Source organism: Hemiscyllium ocellatum, chromosome 5 (assembly GCF_020745735.1).
Source record: "Hemiscyllium ocellatum isolate sHemOce1 chromosome 5, sHemOce1.pat.X.cur, whole genome shotgun sequence".
In the NCBI taxonomy this organism is placed as follows: Eukaryota; Metazoa; Chordata; class Chondrichthyes; order Orectolobiformes; family Hemiscylliidae; genus Hemiscyllium; species Hemiscyllium ocellatum.
The window spans coordinates 89,667,072-89,692,308 of NC_083405.1; the positions used below are offsets into that span (position 1 = coordinate 89,667,072).

Genomic DNA, 25,237 nt, shown 5'->3' on the forward strand with positions numbered 1-25,237 from the left:
CTTATCTGATTCTGTAGCAATTATATCAAAAAAGCATGACTCCATCTTTAATTTAAAATGCATAGATTTAGTTAGAAATGTGTGGCCTTCCAGTTCCTGCCAGGGTATTTGGTAGTCTTTTCTCTATTGTACCCTTTGCATATTTTTTTCAATATCTATTGGAATTATAGTAGTCATGTTACTATAAAGTTACTCTGTGTGGAGATTCAGCAATGTAGCTACTGTGTTTCTTTAACTTTTTTTTTAAAACTGTGTCCTGTGTTATTTTCATTAGCTTTTTCTTATGCAGTGCAGGAATGGTATCCAAGATTGTCTTGATGACCTTGCAGCCTCAAAGTTCAATTTAGAAATAACTCTCTGCCTGAACAGGCTCACAAATTAAGTATTCACTCTTTCTGCACTGATTTTATTCCCCCTGGGGACCTGATATAAATGGTACTTCTGCATATTTTTAAGTCTTATCTGAGGCTGTCTGCTATGTTACGGCTTTCAAACTTACATGCTTATTAATAAAAATCCCCAGCGCTAATCACCATATTGTTCTTATTCTGTTATTGGTAAGTAAGGGAGGGTTTAAATTAGATTGGCAGGGGGGTGGGAACCTGAACTATGGATCAGATGATGGAGTAGGTAGTAAACAGCCAGATGCAACCTGTCGAGAGTCTGTGAGGAGCGATAGGCAATTGATAGGTCAAAGGTGCAGACAGTGTAATGGGTTGAAGTGTGTCTATTTTAATGCAAGAAGTATCAGGAATACAGGTGACGAACTCAGAGCATGAATCGGTATTTGGATGCTCTGATGTTGTGACCATTACAGAGACTTGGATATCACAGGGACAGAAATGGCTGTTGGATGTTCCAGGGTTACAATGTTTCAAAAGAAAAAGGGGGGAAGGTAGAAGAGGCGGAGGAGTGGCATTTCTAATCAGGGATAGTATCATAGCTGTAGAGAGGGGGATTGTCGAAGAGGGTTGGTCTACAGAGTCATATGAGTGGAAGTCAGGAACAGGAAAGAAGCAATTACTTTATTGGGAGTTTTCTACAGGTCCCCCAATAGCAACAGAGACATAGAGGAGCAGATTGGGAGGCAGATTTTGGAAATGTGCAAAAGTAACAGGGTTGTTGTCATGGGTGATTTTAACTTCCCTAATACTGATCGGAACCTACGTAGTTCAAATAGTTTGGATGGAGCAGTTTTTGTCAATTGTGTCTCGGAAGGGTTCCTGAAGCAATATATAAGATATGATGTGGAGAAGCCAGCACTGGACTGGGGTGGACAAAGTTTAAAAAAAAAACTCACACAACACCATGTTAGAGTCCAACAGGTTTATTTGGAAGCACTAGCTTTTGGACAACCACCTGAAGAAGGTGCAGTGCTCTGAAAGTTAGTGCTTCCAAATAAACTTGTTGGACTATAACCTGGTTGTGTGATTAGAGGCAGAACACTTCAACCCCAGGGCATCAATGTGGGTTTCACCAGTTTCCTTATTTCCCCTTCCCCCACCTCACCCCAGTTCCAACCTTCCAGCTCAGCACCGTCCTCATGACTTGTCCTACCTGCCTATCTTCCTTTCCACCTATCCACTCCATCCTCCTCTCTGCCCTATCACCTTCATCCCCACTCCCATTCACCCATTGTACTCTTTGCTACCTTCCCTCACCCTCCTCTCTGACCTATCACCTCCAGCCCCATCCCCATTCACCCATTGTACTCTATGCTACTTTCTCCCCACCCCACCCCCTTTCATTTATCACTCCACTTTGCAGGCACACTGCCTCTATTCCCAATGAAGAGCTTTTGCCCAAAACGTCGATTTTCCTGCTCCTCGGATGCTGCCTGACCTGCTGTGCTCTTCCAGCACCACTCTAATCTAGTGTGGATTGCACTATCAGCAGTGGAGTAGAGTCAGATACATTAGGGACATTTAAGTGACTCTTGGATAGGCACATGGAAGATGGTACAAAGAAGGGTATGTTGGTTAGTCTGATCTTAGAGTAGGGTAAAAGGCCAGCATAACATCGAAGGCTGAAGTGCCTGTACTGCGCTATATTGTTCTATGTTCTAATACATATAAATTAAAATGGATTCAGTTTGTTGCAAAGCCTCATTCAGCTTTAGTTATCAGTTCAGACTACAGCTTGCAGGTTCAAATAACTGTTGATGTACCCTCCTCTAACCTGCCTATGCTCTACTGTTCATAGTTAAAATCACACAAGACCATGTTGTAGTCCAACAGGTTTATTTGGAAGCACTGGCTTTCAGAGCGCTGCTCCTTCATCAGGTGGTTGTGGAGAATAAGACCGTAAGACTATTCTCCACAACCACCTGTGAAAGCTATTGCTTGCAAATAAACCTGTTGGATTATAACCTGATGCTGTGTGATTTTTAACTTTGTCCACCCCAGTCAAACATTGGCTCCTCCACATCAAAACTGTTCATAGTAATTGGTTGTGTAGTCTTAAGTTCATTCACGTTTTCAGCTCTTACAACAAAAAGAGACTCTGATCAGCTCTCATCACAGCAGTATTTATATGCATGGTCCAGTTCAATTTTGAGTCAATATTAACATCAAGGATGTTAAAAGTAGAGGCTTCAATGAATGTAATGTCACTGAACATGAAGGGCTAGTGGTTAAATATGGTCTTGGAGAAGGTCATAAACTGCCACTTGTCTGCCACGAATTTTACTTGCTATTCAACATTTATCATTTATGGATGTTGTCCAGACTTTACTGTAGTAAAAAGTGAGGTCTGCAGATGCTGGAGATCAGAGCTGAAAATGTGTTGCTGGTTAAAGCACAGCAGGTTAGGCAGCATCCAAGGAACAGGAAATTCGACGTTTCGGACCAGAGCCCTTCTTCAGGAATGAGGAGAGTGTGCCAGGAAGGCTAAGATAAAAGGTAGGGAGGAGGGACTTGGGGGAGGGGCGATGGAGATGTGATAGGTGGAAGGAGGTCAAGGTGAGGGTGATAGGCCGGAGTGGGGTGGGGGCGGAGAGGTCAGGAAGAAGATTGCAGGTTAGGAGGGCGGTGCTGAGTTGAGGGAACCGACTGAGACAAGGTGGGGGGAGGGGAAATAAGGAAACTGGAGAAATCAGAGTTCAAGACTTTACTGCATGCATGGACTACTTCAGTATCTGAGAAGTTGTGAATGGTACAGAACATTACACAATCACCAGCAAACATCCCCAGTTCTGAGTTTATAATGGAGGTTGCAGATTGGAAAGGTACTATTGAAGGAGTTTTGTTGGATTGTTGTAGTACATCTTTTAGATGGCAAACATTACAGATCAAACAAAGCATAATAAACAAATTACAATGAATGTTTAAAATAGGGTCAAGAGCAAGTGTCTAGATATAATAATAAAAATGATGGTATAAAACACATCATGGAAAAAGTTTGAGAAAGACCAGCTACAGGTATGGGAGATCATGAAAGCATTATTATACCATTCTCTTTCTGGTTGAATAAAGCTCCCAATTTTAGTGCTACCTACTCATCTAAAATCACATTAGCTATACACTGAGCTATACACTAGCCCAATTGATGAGCTATACAAACATTGTAGGTGGTGGACAGGCTTTCAGGAGTCAGGAGGTGAGTTGCTCGCTGCTGTATTCCTATTCTGCTCCACCATTCAACTATGGCTGATATGTTTCTCAACCCCATTCTCCCGCTATCTCCCCCATAACCCTTGGTCCCCTTGACAATCAAACAACCTATCTATCTCTGTCTTATATATACTCAATGATCTGGCTTCTACAGCCTTCAGTGGCAATGAATTCCATAGTTTCACTACTCCTGGCTGAACAAGTTTCTCCTTATCCCTGTTCTAAAGGGTCTTCCCTTCACTCTAAGGCTGTACCCTTAGTCCTAGTCTCTCCTACCAATGGAAACATCTTCCCAACGTCCACTCTGTTCAGGCGTTTTAGTTTTCTGTAAGTTTCAATTAGATCCCCCCCATATCTTCTAACCTCCATCGAATATAGACCCAGTGTCCTCAAATGTTTCCTCATATGTTAAGCCTTCCATTCCTGGGATCATTCTCGTGAACCTCCTCTGGACCCACTCCAGGGCCAGTACATCCTTCCTGACGTATAGGGGCCCACAATTGCTCACAATACTCTAAATGTGGTCTGACCAGAGCTTTTTAAAGCCTCAGAAGTACATCCTCTTTTATATTCAAGTCCTCTTGAAATAAATGCCAACATTGTATTTGCCTTCCTAACTACCAATCCAACCTGCAAGTTTACTTTAAGAGGATCCTGGACTAGAACTCTCAAGTCCCTTTGCACTTCAGATTTCTGAATTTTCTCACCATTTAGAAAATATGTCATCTCTATCCTACCTACCAAAAGGATGACCTTACATTTTCCTGTGTTGTACTCCATCTGCCACTTTTTTGCCACTCTCCTAACCTGCCCAAATCCTTCTGCAGCCTCCCCGCCTCCTCAATACTAACTGTCCTTCTACTGATCTTTGTATCACCTGCAAATTTAGCCAGAATGACCTCAGTTCCTTCATCTAGATCATTAATGTATAAAGTGAAAAGTTGTGGTCCCAGCATTACACAGCAAGCGTCAATCAGACACAGTCTTATAAAGACAGACTGTCTTATTAAAACAACCAGGGTGCAGATCAACAGAAGAGGAAAAGGGGTGGGGAAAGGAAGATGGAAAGAGTTCTTTCACCAAGCAAAGTGCTCTGATTTGGCCCACACCCCTAAAAGGAGATTCATTCGTAGTTTTCGAAAGTTATATTGTAAAGGGTAAAAACAATGCAAGGTTAGGGAGAAAGGGCAAAGTAATGGACTAATTGGGTAGCTCCACGAAAGAGTCATCATGGGCATGTTGGGCTGAATAGTCGCCTGCGTGATTGTAAAATGTAACGAGCTTGACAAATTGTCATTTAGCTCACCCGAGTGAAAATAAAAGGAACTCCCAGTGCGGGTCCATTTTCTAGCGTTAGTCGATGTAACGGTTGGTGGGAGGGAAACGCCCACTCTCCCAGATAAAAATCTTTTCAATTCGAAAAAAAACAAAGTTGTTTGGAATTAATCCCAAATTCAGAAACTTCCAGAACTAATCTAACTCGCTTTAGCGTTTGCAAATTTTTTTTCCAAACCACTATATCGATTAAACAGGGGCAACTTAAATCATCGGGATGATCTCAGCCAGGGCGTTTCCGATGGCTGCTATGGAGGGGAAGGAGAAGAGGCTTTTTCCAAACTGCTCTATTTGCATCGTGTTTCTTTTAGAAAAATAAAATTCTCGGTGCAATCAAACACGTGGGAGACTTTGAGATTCCAGATGAACTTTTAACTTAAAATTTGCTTTGAAGTTTTCCAGTTCAAAAAGATGTAAAAAAGTTCCAAAGATTGAAAGTGTGACAAGACACGCCCTTCTGCCAACTTTGTTCACGAGCCCGATCGAACAGCTATCGCCAACGATGCACTGATTTTGTTGTATTCCCTCAGTGAAACCAAGACTTGTGCAACCATCAATTCACGCCTTGCGTTCGTGGTTCAGAAACGGGCATTTTGCTTTCCTAACAAATGTTATCGAAAAAGCTACAGTCAGAGATGCCTTTCCACCCAATGTTACACTGACCTCTGGCGAAATTGGTCCCTCCGAATGCGTTTTATCAAACATGGTTACTAGAGAAGCATCACACTTCACTTCAAAATAAACCCCAATAAGATATTGTCCTAAGTCACTTTTTGAATAGTAGAGTCCAACTAACTGTGTTGTGTCTGAATAAAGTAACTCGTTCAAAGTCATTGGTGCTGGAACAGCCTGGATTAACGGTTCTGTTCTAGAAGATTAACTTCATTTACACGTTCAATGGGGAGAGGGAGAGAGAAATTACGTATTGCAATCTAACATTTGTACGTGAGCATTTTCAGGGGTAGGTGGCCCTGCCCTTGCCCGGGTCTGAAGTTGAGTGGTGGTCCCTATGGGTCGATCCCAGCTGCTGGTTGGTCCTTGTGTTGTCAATCATGGTATTAGCCCTCGCCTCATCTACCCCCAGGAGAGCAGACCGCGAGCTCCATATAAATATCAGGCGTCTGCTGGCGATCCCCCTCTTACAGCCGAGGAGTTCTACTTGGTGAAGAATCCATCAGAGAAGAGGACAGAGTCTGACAAAGGATTACAAAATGACCTCCAAAACAAGTGTCTACCGCAAGATGTTCGTAGAAAAACCCATCCGGACCACTTCGGGTATTCGCTCGTACTCGTCTGTGAAACCGGGGCGAAGCATCGTTCCTTCTTACTCCAGGGTCAGCTACACGGTACCGATCAAGGCACAGAGCACACGGCGTTTGAGGAGCAGCGCTCCCTCAGCGGCCATGAGCAACAGCCTCAACTTCTCCCTGGTGGAAGCCATGAACTCGGAGTTCAAGACCAATCGCAGCAATGAGAAAGCCGAGATGATTGAGCTGAATGACCGTCTGGCCGGCTTCCTGGAGAAGGTGAGAGGGCTCGAACACCAGAACAAGATGTTGCTGGTCGAGCTCGAACAGCTGAAAGGGAAACCCCGGTCCAGGATTGGGGACATGTACGAACTGGAGCTGAGGCAACTGCGGCAGCAGATTGACCAGATCAACAACGAGAAGTCCAGAATCGAGGTGGAAAGAGACAACCTGGTCGACGATCTCCAAAAGCTGAGGGAAAAGTAAGTCTGGTTCTCTGCTGTGCTCCGTTTCACCTCTTAATTACAAAAAGGACAGGGTGGGGTTAGGGGGAGCTGGGAACACGCGGGACAACTCTCCGTCTTTCTGCAAGTTGCCTCATTTCTCACAAATTGCGGGCGGGGAGATACCAGATTGTGATTGTCTGAAAGTCTGAAACAAAACACAAACAAATCACAACTCTTCAGATGTGCTCCTCTGGCTTAATGCTGCACCGCCCAACACATTGTAGTGGGTTTTCTTAACTGAATGCCTGCAGCATCCGTGCAGAAAGCAGCACAGCTAACTGTTCAACTCCTCACTTCTCACCGACTTATCATCCTCTGGTCTACTTTATGTGTGGCTTTCACTCTCTTAAATTTGACCTGAATTTGCCTGAAAAACTTCAATCCACTCTTAATTCGTCCAGCCTTGATTGTTTGTTTTCAAATAACAATTTAAATGTAGTTTTTGAACAATAAAAAAACTCATCAAATTGGTGGATTGTGACCCCACAACTATTTTAGCGGTGAGGCTATTTGGGATTAGAGTATTAGATAAATACTTCATTTATTTGTGGTTTCCAAACTGATGGCTTTGTGGTGTTGATGGGCTGCTGACTTTGTGTGGATGTGAAGCAATTTGAGGTGGGCTTGGATCACTGGATAAATCACTGTCAGGTCAGGAATCTGAATCATTCCCACTTTAGGAATCTAACAACATCCCTAGGTTGACAATGGGAGCATTCTAGGTCTTTTGGATTACCTCCTGACTTTCCAAAAGATTTTCATCTGCCACATTTAGAATAGAATAGCAATTTATTGTCACATGAAAATACAGTGAGATGTGTATAAGTTGCTACAGTTCAGCACCATTTCGTTTACAGAAATTATAAAAAGAAATTTGGCGCTAGTCACATTCAAGATTGAGATTGTTGGGGCTTTCACATTAGAATGGCTCTTAACAGTGTAAATGCAGCTTATTGACCTGAAAAAGCATCATGGAGAAGGAAGCATCAGGTTTAACTGATTTGCTTCCAATTTGTATCTTCTACTGTGTACTATTGAGATCTAATCAGTAACTCCACCTTTTCATTAAAATTGTACAATAATCAATTTCAGTTACTTTGATATATTCAACTAAAACAGCAAGGCATGAGAAGAGTTATCAAAATATAAGGGACAAAAAGGAGACTATTGTTAAACTCTACTTTCTACCAGCAAATGTTCAGGGTTCAGACATTGCACTTTCAGCAGGAGTGGAAGTGACTTGATATCATTATTTGCAGGTTGCAAGATGAAATTCTTCAGCGGGAGGAGGCTGAAAACAATCTGGCAGCTTTCAGACAGGTATGAACAGTAACTCAATTGTCTTGTATGAAGTATTATGATGTCACCAGTTGAATCGTTTCAACATTAATTTGAATCTCATGTTTATTTCTGATATTGGGAAATTACTGATATAGGGTTATACTATTAATACAGCAGATACCCCCTGGAGACTAGGCAACAATGACACCCCCTCTGGCCATAGTACAGAAGGGCAAAATCGAGAGACACACCCAACGCTCTTCTTACTCAAGAACCATGAACCTAAAGTGCCTCTTTCCAATATCTTTGAGAAATACAAGATGTTGTGTTTTTATTTGCAAAATTGCAGTTTCAGAACTCATAACAAATATTTTAAAAAATAACAATTACTGTCGCCTAATGTTTAGAAGGGCATTGCAAAAGTAGTTCAATGATACTTCAGTGATTTAATTTATTTGATTATTTGTTAGCTTTGCCAATATATCTTTTCATAGATCTCAACTTATAACTGTACTGTTCTTCCTTGCTGCTTGCCTTTCTGAAGTTAATCACTCCTAACCATACTTTCTCCAAGTAGCTCATAGTGAATCCAAACACGGGTCATTGTAACCTACATCATCAGTTGGGAAGTTGATTTTACACCTCACCTGATCTTGGTCTCCACTGAAGTTAGTGAAGAATTACATAGTAAATTGACATTACACTCAATCCTGCAGATATTCTCAATGATCCCAACTGTGCTAGGGTTTGCTTGGCATTGGTAGAGGAGGGTTCACAGTTGGACTTAAATCTGTCCTTATCAAAGATATCCAATTCTCTGCACTTTGAAATGAATAATTTTTAAAATGTTCATTCATGAGATGTGGGTGCTGCAGCATTTATTGTTTATCCTTAACTGCCCCTGAGAAAGTAGTAGCGAGCTGACTTCTTGTGCTACTTGAGGTGGAGGGGTGCTGTTAGGAAAGGAGTTCCAGGATTTTAACCCAGTAACTGTAAAGGAATGGTGTTGTAAAGATGGTGATCCCATGCAAGTGCTGTACTTGTCTTTCTAGAGTTGAGAGGTCCCAGCTTTGGTAGCTGCTGACACTGGAGGCTGGAATTTTACCAAGAGTGGGAATTGTGGAATCCCTACAGTTTAGAAGCAGGCTATTCAGCCCATCAAGTCCCCTCTGAACAGCATCCTACCCAGAGCACCTCCCTACTCCATCCCTGTAACCCTGCATTTCCCATGGCTAATGCACCCTAGCCTACGTGTCACTGACACAATGGGCAATTTAGCATGGCTAACCCACCTAACCTGCATGTCTTTGTACTGTGGGAGGAAACTGGAGTACCTGTAGGAACCCACTCAGACATGGAGAATGTGCAAACTCCACATGGAATCTAACCTGGGTCCCTTGTGCTGTGAAGCAGCAGTGCTAAGCACTGAGTCATCGTGATTGATTCTTTTTTTCCTTGCCTAGCATATGTAAATCATCCCATGTCGTATTCATTCACAATGGAGCAGGAACCAAAGCTTTGTCATAGCAGCACAATTCTTACTGTTTGATTCCCTGAGTCAGCAGGGAATTTTGCTGATTGTATTCCAGAGCCACCCTCTGGAAAATCCAAAAGAGCAGCCTGATCTGATGTGCCTTGCAATTTTCTCTCTTTTCTTGAGGAAGTGCGTGGTCTCTAACTCTGCATGATAGCACACTCTGTATCTGAAGTTCATCTGGGCAGAATTACTGAAGCAGCCAGTACCCAATTTTCCACTGGCCTTTTGACTGTGCTGAACTGTTTTATAGTTTTTTTAATGATTGTGTTAATTAAAGAACAGCATTTTAATCTTTCAGAGACCCATAACCAGACATTTTGCACTCGTCTGCAGGGTGTGGCACTGTAAGCCTGAATCTTTCGCTCAGCTTTGCTTCCTGTCAAAAGCAACATATTGCTTTCATATAGCTCCCCCTGTGGTGATGAGGTTTCTTCACTGTGCAGGCATAAGGCTCCATGTAACCCATAACTATGTAAAAGAACTATGTTAATAACAATAACTCTAAGGAAGCAGCTGTTTACTATAGTTCGTTGATAGAAAGTGAGCTCCAGTGAGGATTTGCATGGAATGCAGCTACAGTGAACTGAGTGCATGCCAGTAAAATAATTAAGTGAATAGAATCCTTTGTGTTGCTGGAAAACAGTGGATTAGGATAGATGCATTAGCAATAATGACAGCTCAATGACACTGAAGCAACAGTACAGAGTTGCAACATTTTTTAAAAATCAGCTAATAGAAAATAAACTGGATTGATTGAATAAAAGAATATGTATTCTTGGTCCCAAAATTATAACTAGTAACAAGCTAATAATAATCTACTGGAATACAGTGAAAATTGATCCAAATATCTGTTTCCCATTGTTAATTAGTCAATAATATTCATAAATAACATATTTAGAATTATAGAATCCCTCCAGTTTGGAAACAGGCCCTTTGGCCCAACAAGTCTACACCGACCCTCCAAAGACCCAACCAGACCCATTCCCCTCCCCTATTACTCTACTTTTTCCCTGACTAATACACCTAACCTACACATCCCTGAACACGATGGGCAATTTAGCATGGCCAGTTCACCTAACCTGCGCATCTTTGGACTCTGGGAGGAAACCGGAGCACCCGGAGGAAACCCACGCAGACATGAGGAGAACGTACAGACTCCACACAGACAGTCACCTGTGGTTGGAATCGAACACAGGTCCTTGGTGCTGTGAGCCCCCTTGTAGGATATAAACATTAAAAATTGAAAAGATTGATTAAATGTACAGAAAAAAAGACTGCCGTTTCTGATTTGCATTGTTAATACGCTTCTGATGGTGACAACAAAAATCCTTGAAATTTGTACAACAAAGATACGACAATTAAGTGTACACAACATCCTTGTTGCAACTGATTGAGGAATGTTGCCCGCAAAGCACTTCTGAGTATAGTTCAGGAAACAGTAAAGAGAAGACAATAATGCTGGTTTATAATGGACCCATTGTTAATAACATTGTGAATGCAGTAGATACTTGAAAAACCAAACTCACCTGCTATTAAATAAACCTAGCGGTCATGTTTAATTAGACAAGTTTGGAATTTTTTTATCATTGGGTCAAATTCTTTATTGTCATAATGTTCCACACTGAAATTGCCACATCAAAATGTAAGCCCTAGTTAATGTCAGCAACTGTTTGATCATCAAAATTTTTTGAAGAGGTTAAAGCTGCTTTAAATAATAAAATGTATTTTTCTACTACCATTATTTCTTTCAAATTGAGGACCAATTGCATTTTCAGCATGAAATATTGCATTGTTTATCTGGAACTGTGGAATGAAAACTTTAACTCCTAGCAGAATTCGAAAACATCATTTATAAATAAAAGTTTGTATTTGAAACTTTTTTACAGAAACATTTTTTCTATCAACAGAGTAAGAATATATAAAAGATTATTGGAATTTAAACTGAGGTTTCTTTTGATTCATGATCCAAAATCTTTACGGGTTAACAACAACTGCCCTTCTATAGCAGTGGAGTTGCCTTGTCATTGACAGATCATGAATGACTCTGTTGAACCAAGAAAGCTCAAGGAGTCTTGTATTTTTTTCTCATGAGGTGCCAATCCTTTGAGCAGATTTTAGATTATGCATCTAAGTCTGATTTATGTTCAAATTGGTTTTAGTTGCAATGACATAAAGGATAGCTGTCAGTATGAACTGGTTGGACTGAATGGCCTGTTCATTTACTGTACTTTTGATATATTTCTGATTAAGACTTAACAGAAGAACAGTAGTGCACTAACAAATCAAGCTTGTGTCAAATTCACAGTATCTAGATTTTCGTGAACATTGTGGCTATTGAATTATGCAAATTGAGTGGTAAAATTAATACATTTCTAATATCCAAATCAAAATCAAACATTGTTAGCAGTTGTCAAAAATGCATTTTGTCTCTCGTTCATTCTTTACGTTTGGTATACTTTATTTTGGAGATTTTGATCTTGTTTTGGCTACATGTTTACTTTTCACTATTTTAAGTGTCAGTTTCCAATGATAATGATGTAACGATATGTGCAATTTAAATTGAAGTGAAATTTATTATTGAATACAGTTCTATTTAAAGGACAAAACAAATGTCATAATGCTACCAGATCATAATTAAATATTTCAAAATCAGTGCCTTATGACTTTTGTCACACATGACTTAAGGATGTCTTATAATGTCTAACCCTCATTAAGAAGATTGATTCTCTTCATGTAATTGCAAAGGTAAATGTAACATGAACTGACATATCAATTTATACAAGGCATGTAACCATAATAATAATAAATATTACAGTTCAGTATTGAAGTGAAGTTGGTAAGAGCAGTAGCTCAGAATAATTTCTTTGATTAACTTGTGTTTTGTTTTCCTGTTTCTGAAAGGATGTGGATGATGCCTGTCTGGCACGCTTAGATCTGGAACGTAAAGTTGAATCACTGCAGGAAGAAATTATGTTCTTAAAGAAACTACACGAAGAGGTAAAATACAATAGAATTGTGGATATCGGAGGTTTGAAACAAGCATCTGTGGGAAGAAAGCAGAGTTAACATCGAATCCAGTTACTCTACTGATAAAGAGTCATCAGACTCTAAATGTTAAGTCTGCTTTGACTGCACAGATGCTGCCAGATCTGCTGAGTTTCTCCAGTAATTTCTGTTTTAGTTTCGTGAAGAGATAAGAATGGATCATAGTTATCATTTAATTTCAACATATTGTGCTGGTAAAGCTGTCTAGAAGTTGCTTTTATTTATGCAGCAACTTACCCAATTTTCATTGAATCTTATTTCTTTCTTCAGGAAGTTAGTGAATTACAAGCTCAAATCCAAGAATCACAGGTCAAGGTTGAGATGGATATGGTCAGACCTGACCTTACTGCAGCACTCCATGAAGTTCGTTCTGAGTTTGATAAGCTTGCTGCTAAGAACATTGCTGAAACTGAGGCATGGTACAAGTCCAAGGTATGTTTTCTGAAATGCATTAGTTAGTGGTCATGATAACAAACTGGACGACAAACCACCTGTCAACAATCTTCGAACCTAAAGCTTTCTCCCCAGCTCCACCTCTTTTCTATTGCCGCTTCTTCACATGTCCCATTTGGCTTGTTTACACTTTCATCCTTGAAGGAATCCATGATTATTATTCCTGATAAATATAGAGTGCTTTTCATAAATCTCCCAGCTATGTCTATTGTACTCGCCTCTGGCTCAGATGAATATTCAAACCTTATGCATTCCCATATTTATGCAGCTGTCTGTCCTCAATTACTCATATATTCCTATTTGATTGGCAGGTTGAACTCATTCTGAACAAGTATAATAAATAGGCATTCTTATTAATAGACATCACTGACTATGTTTCCTATCTTCATGCCTAATCCAATTTGTGCAATCACTGCATCCAGTACTTTTCTTATTAACCATTCTGATGATTGGCTGTGGAGAGAGGGATACGGGTGAATTCTCTATCCAATCCATACTTCCAACAACTACTCCAAAAGCATTCAGGAGAAGTTAGTGATTCTTTTGCTCAAGCTAACATTAATTTTTTTTAAAAAGTATTAATTCAGTTTTGTTTAGATCACTACTTTAAGGTCAGTACTCCATTCACTCATTAAGGTTTGTGTTTTGGGACAGTTGGCGGATGTGAATGATTCTGCTGCTCGCAATAATGATGCTCTTCGCACAATGAAACAAGAGAATGGTGATTACCGCAGACAAATCCAGACACTGACCTGCGATATTGATGCACTTAAGGGAACGGTAAGTACTGAAAATATGAAAAAGAACGACCTTATGCAAAATATATGCAGTTGTAAAACTGTGAGCTTTATCCACCAGCAATAACAAGGCACTCTTTAATAAAGAATGTTGATTTTAGAATGTACATATACAGGTGTACATATGCAGTATAGGAATAGGAAGGAACATCTAAATCTGGAAAACTAAGTCCCATTGTGAGAGTTGCAGGTCCAAACTAGTAAAATATAAAATTGGAAGTGTTCAACACACACAATAGAATTACTACAACAGTAATGAAATATTTCAAAACCAATTAAGATGATGCAGTACCCACAGCCAGAAGAGTTCAAGGTTTTGACCTTTCTCAGGTTCTTGTAAAAGAAGGACCAGTGAACTGCTCTTTTTGCCTTGGTTTCAAGTCTTTGCTGTTCAGAGCTATTGTACTGAATGTCTCAATGAAAGATTCAATACCAGCTTTCCGGATGCCACTTTAAGTGCACCTTGTATTCACAAAAAATAACGTACTTTTATGCATTATCTTTTAGGATATCTGAAGATGTTTCACAGCTGATTATGTACTGTTAGAATGAAGTTAGTGTTGCTAAATTTGAAATGTGATGGCCAACTTTTTATTCATCTTCTGTTGCTTTTAGCCACTCATGTGAGGAGACCTGTCCTCACGGTATGCCATACTTGTCCATCTTATACCATCCTCATACATCCACTGTAGCTTACCTGCAACCACTTCCTTCTTCTAACCTGTATTGACAGGTTAATGAGGTCCCTCAGCTGACTTGTCAGATAATTGGTGTTTATTTTTCTACGTCTAAGGAATAAATGTTGCTGCTCTCCTTTGAATAGGCTGAGAAAATTTAATTTGGCAGACCAGGAATGTGCTTTCTCATCTCATTTACATTACAATGTTGGTTCCTAACCCAGTGAAGGCTGAGTATCTCAGGGCAGTATAAGGAGTTTTGGAACTGGATAAAAATTTGCTGCTTCTCTTGCTTTCAGTACTGCCCGAGAAATAAATTATCTCTAGAGCTATATAGAGGAATATCAAAGTCCAACTGTATCAACCCAAATATACCACTGTTCAGAATAGAGCATGTTGTATTTTGATTGATGTCAGCAAACTACACATCTAGGGGTTTTGGTTTTATCCTCATAGTTTAATCACCTCACATACAATGATAGTAGAATTTTAATGTACCATACTATTTTAATGTTTTTAGCTCTCCTGATCAGTTTCATTAACCTTTTCTTGTTTCTTATTATCCAAGTTTAAATTTATGGTACTTGCAAACATTTCTGTATTCTATTCAACTTTTTGATTCTTTATATTAACACACGATGGATGGTGCCACAGATGATCAGAAGCTATTGTTAAAATCTGCAGACAAATAAACCCTTATTCTACGGTTATGAACGTGAACTGCCTTGATCACCTGTAGTTTTTCAAATACAGTGAAGTACAGGGAATATCCAAGAGTCTAAAGTGTCACAAGTTATCATCTTAGGCTGAGGCAGAAATATGAACTCATCTCCCAAAACCCCTAATCAGTTGTGAAATAAACCCTATTCAAAGCTTGTTTTATGAATGTATACGTACTTAGAATAGAATCGGAATTATTGAAATAGAGATAATGCAATAACTTTCTCACAAAGTTTTCTCAAATTACATTTATAAGTAGTAAACAGAAGTAAGAACATTAGAAAGTTATTTAAGTTTAAGGTGGGGGGGAAAACAACATTTAAGAAGGACCAGAGGGCTTTTTCAGGTGGTGGTGTATGGAATGAGCTGCCAGAGGAAGTGGTCGGGATGGGCACAATCACAACATTTAAAACACATCTGGATAGGTACATGATTAGGAAGGATTTAGAGGGAAATAGGTGAAATGCTGGCAAATGGGATTGGGTTGTCAGACTGGTGCGGACGACTTGGACCAAAGGGTCTGGATGCAAGCTGTATCAATCTATGACTTTATTTCCATTCAAACAGAATGAATCTCTTGAGCGCCAGATGCAGGAAATGGAAGAACGTTATGCTTTGGAGGCAAATAATGCCCAGGAAACCATTGCCAACCTTGAAGATGAGATTGGTAACTTGAAGGATGAGATGGCCCGTCATTTGCAAGAATACCAGGAGCTACTGACTGTAAAGATGGCTCTCGATATTGAGATTGCAACCTACAGGAAATTGCTGGAGGGTGAGGAAAACAGGTAAGGCATTTGTGTAAATGTTTAAAAAAAAACATACATTTTAAGTCAAGTGAAAACATAACATACAAGTCCATTGCAACACACACGTTTTGAATATGGTTGACACAATCAAATATTTATTCATTTTCAAAGAAACTGATCTACTTGCTTTCTTTGTTTTGTGAATATTGGTATAAGCAGCAAAGATTAAACGAGTGCATTCTGAAAACCAACTCAGTGTCTGCAGTGTAAAAGATATATTGAAATCGTTGTGCTTTTTACATACATTTTGCATGTATACAGAGATTCCTCACCATGAGATTTTTTCAAATCTGTATAATTGGGTATGAACTATTTTTTGTTAAAGCTGCTATCTGAATATATAAAGTTCTCGGCTTAGTCAGGCACAATAGGGTCAGAGCATATCCACCTACACTTCCTCAGAGGAACTACGGACGGTTAATAAATGATGATTTGCAAATGATGAAAACAAAGATAACATGAAAACAAAGATAAAAAAACACACCATTCATTAAGACATTCTGTGCAAATAGGGAAGTAGGGTTTATTGGCTTATTTGGAATAAATGACCACATCTGTTGCTGACTGTAGCCATAAGATTTCCACAGATCAATCTTATTCTTTATTCCATCTGGAGACATTTTGAGAGGAGAGGTTGGAAGAAAGTTCCATGTTGAGAAATGAAGACAGAAGATCTTAATTTATTCCAGGAGAAACTGGCTATTTGAGAAGAGAAAATTTCCACCTTCATCTGTATCCATCTTTGTGTAATTATTAATTCTTCTCTTCCTTAGGATTTCTATGCCTCTGCAATCATTTGGTTCTCTGAGTCTTGCTGGTAGGTTATATTTGTTATTATCATAGTAAAATAGATGTGTAAATGTTTGAGCTTGATAAATGCACCTTTTCTGGGCATGCTTTTTCCACCATGAAGAACTTTCAGTGCGTTCTGTTTAGAATGAAACCAGTAGGTTTGCCTGCTCTGCAGTTACAGTATCCCTTCATAGACATTTGATCCAAGAAATATTTTTTGCTTCACTTGTGTAACGAGTGACTGTTTTACAAGATATACTGCACAATATAACATTTAATACAAGTTGTTTATTCTTTTTAACTGATTTTATTTAGAATCAGAAATGGTTCTGGTGGAAAATTGCAAGTCGAAATTAAGATTTTTGCCGACTAACGTACCGTATTATCTAGACTATTTGACTTGGAAAGATACTATCAGTATTTAATTATTTTATGTATGGGAGTGAAATTAATTCCTCTTCACAGGGTGGTGATAGGTTAGGACAACTATCTATAACTTTAACCTTGTTGTAATCTTAATTTACTTTCTTTGCTTGGCATGCCAGCTTAAACTGGCACTCACAAAGAGCAGGAGACTGTCACCACCACAGAAGTATCACAGCCAAGCCCCAACCTGTCCCCATCCAGCAATCACAGAGATAAAATTTCAGTTGGGTCCAAACAGGAAGCATAGTCAACTTCCCCCTATTTAATCTGACAACAAGGAAGCTAATTGTAACATGTCCTGGCTGAGGTCAATTTACTTCTCCACCCTGGAGGCTCCCTGCCTCCATTCGTGATGAAGGGCTCATGCCTGAAACATCAATTTTACTGCTCCTTGGATGTTGTTTGACCTGCTGTGCTTTTCCAGCACCACTCTAATCTAAATTCTGGTTTCCAGCATCTACAGTCCTCACCTCTACTCAGTATACTTAGTAATGACCTGAAACCAACAAACTGAAGACTTTTCATTTATATAGTTGCACAATTCATTGGACATGTTGCATGGAATGGAGACACATTAAATAGACGTAATAATACATATGTTGTCACTCAGAATGTGCCAAACTGAGAGCGAACTATGGAAGTAAGTCGAAGATGTTAACAGTGAAATCAGCATGAAAAGCGACCCCCAAAAGATTAATAGTAAATTCAATGACAACATTTTCGTATTCCAACCTGATGATAATTGACTGCTTTTTTAAAAAAAATCAAAGAACTGCCTTTTGTTAAAATTGTGGACCAGTCATTATGCCTGGCTGTTCTTCTCAACCAAATGCAGATTCGTGGTTTTGAAGGCTTTTGTAAACACAACCAAAAAGAGAAAGCAAGTATCTTAGTCTTTGCAGGGTAGATATTTTGACTGAAACCATGCATTTTTGTTTTCGCAGATGCCATGTATGAGCAGCAGCCAACTGATGTTCAAATGTCAAGGAAGAATGTTGTCATCAAAACAATTGAGAGCAGAGGCGGAGATGTTAGTATTGAAGTTCACCAAAAAAAATGTAAATAATGCATTTACCTTGTGCCAGCTTTTGAGAACTAACATTTGCAAATTATGTTCTTTTCAATTACAGATAATCAGCGAAACTACCCAGAGAATTGAAGACTGAACCTACACTTCAGTCCAAGAATGCTCTTTCATGTGCATGGAAGCTGATGCTGATTAAGAAAATTGCTTGACAAGAATGTCCTTCCTCCTTTTAATCACCAAGAAAATTGTTGGCTTTAAAGTGCCTTTCTGATTGAATTGAAGAGCACCAGATTCAATAAAGTTGTGTTGTAAGCTGAGTAGAAAAGTAAATGGCTTTAAAGAAGGTTTAATCACAGTCTGTTTACAGAAAGAGTCTCTAGTTTACAATTGCACAATGATAAATAGCAATACTTCATTCATCAGTTTTGAATCTTTATTTACAGGTTCAGAATCTCAGTTGCTTTATTCTTCCCCAGCAATTACACGTAAGCAAGCTCTAATAAAACTTTGAACAAACCCCTAATTTGTTGCCTGATTTCTTAGTCAGCAATATTGGTAAAATCACCTGCATAACCTGTTAGTTGGACATTATTAATAGCAGCCCCAAGCAAGTGTGAATAAGTCATGAACAGATGTGATGAAATTTGGTGATGACGATTGTACAGTGCTGGATTGTTTTCATTTGGAAGTTCTACAAGGGAAGGGTCAGGCTAGGGTACTCGGGTCAGAGCTTCCATATCAGGAATGAAAAGAAAGCCTTTAATTTCAAGGTTTACTGAAACAGTAGGGGGTATGGAACCACATTACTAAATGTAATAAGATATTTTAACTGCTCCCAGGTTGTGGATGGTAGAAGTGCACAAAGCTCAAGAATACAAATGGAGACTGAAAGAGTGACCAAGCAGTCACAAAGAAACATGGAATCAAGAGTTAGTGTTAGTTGGTGAGTCAGAAGCATTGAGTTCTGAATACTGAGGGGGATACAACAGAGTTAAGTGCGTGACTCCAGCACAGGAAGACTGGGAAAGCAATAGGGAATCTATAGTGAGAGGAGCAGATAACCATTTTTTGTGGCCTCAGATGTGATCCCAGGATGGGTAGGATCATGGAAATCAGCAAGTACAGAATTTTTTTGGGGGGGGGGGGGGGATGGTGGTTAATTGTCAGAGATTGTCCTTTATATCCATAGCAACGATTTAGGTGGAAAAGGGGTAAGGGCCCGCACAGAGTTTAATGAGTTGGGAAATATAAACTTTCAAAAAGGTAGTAATCTCTGAGTCTCTCCTATTGTATTGAAATAGGTTAAAACAGATGGAGCAAGGGAGAGGGATTTAGATTCCTTGGAGCATTGGGAGTGGTTCTGAGGATGTGGGGCTGCTAAGAGGCAGAGTAAATATACCTGCAGGGAGATTTGTTCATTGTCAGGTGGGATTTAAACCAGCAGGGGAATGTGAACCTGTGTAGATGGGACAAAAAAAATCAGAAAATGAAGACAGAAAATTAATGAATGCAAGACCAAGGAAATGAATGTCAGAAAATTTTAAATTTGGTGCAAGGAATAGCAGATGAGCTGAAGTCAAAGAAACACAGCAGCATGATTCCGTAACCATTACAGAAACATGGCTTAGATGGGGGAAAAAAATGCCAGTTCAATGTACTTGCTAACAGTGAGTAACTAGCAAAGATGGAAATACAAAGGTAGAGGGGAATGGCAATTTTTCATCAAAGAAACAATTATACCTCTGAAGAAGAATGATAGGTTGGAAGGATCCTTGAATGGGGCTGGAGGAATTTAGTTAAGGAACAGAAAAAGGGGCAGCCTAATGCGATTGTGTAGAGATCTGAAACCAATCAATCAGGACAGAGAAGATCAAATATGTGGGCAATTTGCTGAAATCAGGGCAGAGATTTTAATTAACCAATATTAACTGCAGAGGTTTATTGCAAAAGGAATAAAGGGAAATACAATTTTTGGAATGTATTTAGTAGAACATTTTTGGTCTGTATATAGGAAGTTCAACAAGAGGGAGTGTGATTCTGGACTTGGTCTTAGGAAGTGAAACTGGGCAGCCAGTAGGAGAGGCAGTGAGAGCACATTTTGATGGGATTGATGACAATTCAGTTTTAATATGATTATTGAAATGGACAAAGATCGATCAAGAGTTATGATGGTAAAGCCATTTTTACTAAGCTCAGAAATGACTTAGCTAAAAAAAGTGAACTGCCAGTTTCAGCAACTACTGGAAGGCAACTCAGTGTAAGAGCAGTGGCAGATATAACATTGGGAGTTTCAAAGTAAATAAGCTTCCACAAAGAGCAGACAGTCAAATCTGAAACTGCCTGAATGACAATAAAAACAAAACAAAATGGCAGTAAAGGAAAGCTTCTGTGCAGAGTTTGCACATTTTCCCAGTGTCTGCGTGGGTTTCCTCCAGGTGCTCCGGTTTCCTCCCACAGTCCAAAGATGTGCAGGTCAGGTGAATTGGCCATGTTAAATTGCCCATTGTGTTAGGTGAAGGGGTAAATGTAGGGGAATGGGTCAGGATGGGCTGATCTTCAGAGGGTGGGTGTGGACTCATTGGGCCGAAGATTACTTACACTGTAATTTATCTAATCTAAGTAATCTAATCTTGTGTCAGACTCTGAGGACTCAATACCAAAGCTGAGGTATTTAAAAAGTGCAGGGTTGACTCAAAAAGAAAATTAGGAAAGCAAAAGAGAATTATTAAAGAATACTGATAGGTAAAATCAAGGAGAACCTACAGAGCTTTATCTCATCCAGTCAGCACTTCTCCCTGAAGATTGTTGCAAATGCTCTTTCAAGGTAGGTGTGAAGCATGGACACTGTTCTATACATTTAACAGAAAAATCACAAGGTTTCGCAATGTTTTAGCATACCACAGTCCAAAGATGTGCAGGTTAGGTGGATTGGCTATGCTAAATTGTCCAGTGTCCAGAGATGTATAAATTGGGTGGATTAGCCATGGAAAATACAAGGTTACAAAGACAGAGAAGGGGAATTCGGTCTGAGTGGGAGGTTGTACAGGGGGTCAGTATGGACTCAATGGGCTGAAGGGCCTGCTTCCACACTGTAGGGATTCTATGATTTGCATTATATTCTTTCTATAGTTACTATTGGGTCTACCAGTTAGCCTAGAGTTATTTCAGTAGCAAGTGGATGAGATTATTGAAAAAGTAACAGGATTTATTTGGGTAACAGAAAATATCATGACCATGATTGAGGCACAACATGATCACCTTCTGATCACAGCAATGTATCAAGAAGGATTAATATTTAACAGCATAAAATGCCACATCAATGTCAATGGGTCCATTTATTCCACCTACTGAATCTGCCTCAATCCAGGTAAGATTGATGATGTTAAACAAATGGTGACCCAGTAGAATAAAGAGGATCTACAACACTGCCTCATGTTCTCTCATTTCCCTCTCACTGTATGCTTCCAATCTTGTGGACTGCTGAGAGATTTGTACAAAAAGACTATCCCTTAAGTTGGGAAGACAGAAACCAGAAATACATTTTCAATTCATTCAACTTCAATGAATTTGTTGACTGAAAAAGTAGATTCTGTCAACAAATTCCTGCCTACTGCAATAGTACACAAGCAGGAACATCATGATTCTCAATGGGGATATGTTGCAAAAAGCCCCTACCCCAATACCTTGTGCAACACAAACCCATGGTTTTTGCTTCCAAAACCTAACATCTGCGCAAGCCATTTTTTCCAATATAGAATGTTTGTCATTAGGTTTGGATTTTAATATCATATGGTTTCATACATTGACTTAGCAATAAATTGTCTTGTTGAAACAAATTGTGTCCTATTAAAAATTATCTAACAGCTGTGATCCAAGCTGATGGTAATATTGACTGATTCAAATGTTGGAATTGATTAATCATATGGCTTGATTCTGCATCTATGAAAAGTATGATTATTGTACAACACCTTGTTTGTAGGAGGTGGGTGAGCCTTTAACTCAAGTTTCCCCAAGTGTGTTGTTTGCATCTCAAAAGTTTGTTTTTAATCTTGACCTTCAGTTGCTAAATATTCCACCATTGAGGCACTCTTCCCCCGGTGCTGGTTGTTCAGTTAAAGGTTTCATGTACAGACACACCCTCAGCTGGCAGCCAGCAGCATGCACACCATCTCTGCGCAAACCTTGAGCCACAGACACTGGCATCAGATGCTTGCCAACCTCCAGCTCTCCCCTCTGATTCACTTGCAGTACCCTTAGGAAACACAAACCATTGTTGTAAGGCACACCAACACATAATATTAAAAGGTTGCTGGAAGGACTCTTTATACACTGGAACAGGCACTATGTTCATGTATTGTGCTTGCTCCCTGACCATTTATCTGCAAAGCAAAGTACTGCAGATGTTGGAAATCTGAAATAAGACCAGGAAGTATTGGGGAAACTCAGCATGTCTATGAAGCAAGCATCTACAGACTGAGTAACAGAGTTAGCATTTCGAGTCCAGTGTGACTCTTTGGAACTGAACGGAGTTGGAAATTAGGACTTTTATGCTGGCGTATGCAGAGTGGGAATCAAAGAATCCTTCGAGTAAGGAGGCAGGCCATTTGGCCTATCAAGGCCACACTGACCCCTCTGAAGAGCATCCTACCCAGACCCACCCCTTTACCTTAACCCTGCATTTCCCACGACAAATCCACCTAGACTGCACAGCCCCGGACACTATGGGCAACTTACCATGGCCAATCCACCTAACCTACACATCTTTAGACTGTGGGAGGAAACCCATGAAGACACAGGCATAACACACAAACTCCACACAGTCACCAGAGGCTGGAATTGAACCCAGGTCCCTGGTGCTGTGAGGCAGCAGTGCTAACCACTGAGTCACCCTGCCACCACGGGAGATGAGCAAGTGGAAAAGATGAGCAGCATACCCCAAGCTAAATACAAAAGGTATGATAATGGTGGAAAAATATGAAAAACATTTTGTAAATGTTAGCTGTGAAAAGGAGAAAATGGGTCCACTTTGCTGAGAGCAACGGCAACAAGACACAAACAGAATATGGCTGGGGCAGGATAGGGGACATAGAGAAACTGGAGGTCATACTCTCAAGTTACGGAACTCAAATGGGGCGGATAGTGGGAGATATGGTAAGGTGTGAACGGGAATGGGGTAATGTGGGGGAAGGGGTGTTCATCCACAAACACTCAGGCATCACCCAGCACAGTGGCTCAATGGTTTAGCACTGCTGCCTCACAGTGCCAGGGACGCAGGTTCAATTCCAGCCTCGGGTGACTGTTTGTGTGGAGTTTGCATGTTCTCCCCATGTCTGTATGGGTTTTCTTCAGATGCTCCAATTTCCTTCCACAGTCAAAGATGTGTAGCTTGGGTGAATTGGCCATGCTAAATTGCCCATAGTGTTCAGGGATGTGTAGGCTAGGTGCATCGGTCGGGGGAAATGTAGAGTAGTAGGGGAATGGATCTGGGTGGGATACTCTTCAGAGGGTCAGTGGGGACTTGTTGGGCTGAATGGCCTGATTCCACACAGTAAGGATTCAATGAATAAGAAAGGAACAGCATTTTAGCACACCTGGCTAAAATTGTCACCTCAAATGCCAGAGCCTGGGAGAAGAGGTAATGTGAGCAGTTGGCTTTTGATGGGAGATGGGGAGGTGTGAAGTTAATGGGGAGTTGGTCAAGCAGCAAATGAAAAGTGCTCAAAAATAATGAAAATTAGAGCAGATAAAAACACGATTTGATTTTTTTTTGCTGGAGATACCCATTCGTGTGAATCAATTTGTCAGCAATGATTATGCATACAGCAGCCAGGGAAGGAATAATGATGTTACACCATGAGAGGCAATAGTGCCAGCAGAACCTATTACTGTATATACAACTTCTTCATCTTGCTTCCACATGCTGCAACAGGCTCTTAGCATAGACTTCAATCAATGGTACATCCTATACTGACATCAAGTTAGCCACCATGCTGGCAAAGTTATCTAGGGATTTCACAGATTCTAACTACACAGACGTAATTCAAAACATTAAAAAATTATCCAAACACGATACTTAGCGTAAAGTGCATTGTCACCTGCTACCAAAGTGCCTTCAAAAGGTTTTTCCTTTTCTTTCCCATCCAGTTGTTCTGAGTGTTGTCCCAGATTCTGCAGCTGGGGTGCAGGTGGTGTGTTCAGCAATGAAAACTGTTACTTGGAACTGTGAACATTGTGGCCTCCTCTACATTGGGGAGATGAAACATAGACTGGGTAACTACTTTGCAGAACACCTAACTTCGTCTTTGCTGAACAAATGCTGCCAGACCTGCTGAGTTTCTCCTGCAATTTCTGTTTTTGTCCATTGCATTCCACCCCTAATAAGTCCATTGGTTAATCCTTTGATATCCGAATACAGGATGAGGGGACCACTTGATTTTAAAAAAGTTAATAAACCAAAGCTCTGAGGCTATGTGTCCAGCCTAAGTTCCAAGTTTCAGAGAGAAATTAACTAAAGCACTAGCCAAACCAAAGTGAGTTGGCCAAGAAGCCTTTGAGGAGTGCTCAAAAATAATGAAAACTAGAGCAGATGAAAACACCAAGCTTTATTTTTTTTTGCTGGAGACAAGATGCTAACATTTGTTAACAGTCTTTGGGGAACTATTAAAAGTAAGGTGCATTAGGTATCATTTAAAAAAAAAACAAACTAAAACTCAATAATGTAATGAGTAGTCCAAACAGGAGAAAGAAACATTAAATGTGTCATAATGAAATGATAGATATTGCAACAGAGGTGATAGTCAGGAAGAAGGTATATTTCTGATACTGAAATAGAAAGGGAGTGAATCTAAAATATCAGAAAAATGCAGAATGAATCAAATTTAAAATTCAAAAACTGATCCTATAGCAAAATAGATTGGATTATATGGAAGTGCTCAAAAAGTTAGTCTGCACAATATTTTATCTTCCAGAAAAGC

At 39.9% G+C, this 25,237-nt stretch overlaps 1 protein-coding gene across 1 annotated transcript; it reads left to right on the plus strand.

Moving 5' to 3' along the window:
• Positions 1–6,113: 6,113 nt before the first annotated feature.
• LOC132815780 (type III intermediate filament-like) lies at positions 6,114–18,786 on the plus strand. Its single transcript, XM_060824972.1, has 9 exons — positions 6,114–6,675; positions 7,959–8,019; positions 12,419–12,514; positions 12,833–12,994; positions 13,670–13,795; positions 15,777–15,997; positions 16,792–16,835; positions 18,181–18,266; positions 18,367–18,786. Exons 1-9 carry the CDS (start codon positions 6,158–6,160, stop codon positions 18,400–18,402), a joined length of 1,350 nt encoding a protein of 449 aa, XP_060680955.1. The 5' UTR covers positions 6,114–6,157; the 3' UTR covers positions 18,403–18,786.
• Positions 18,787–25,237: the final 6,451 nt, after the last annotated feature.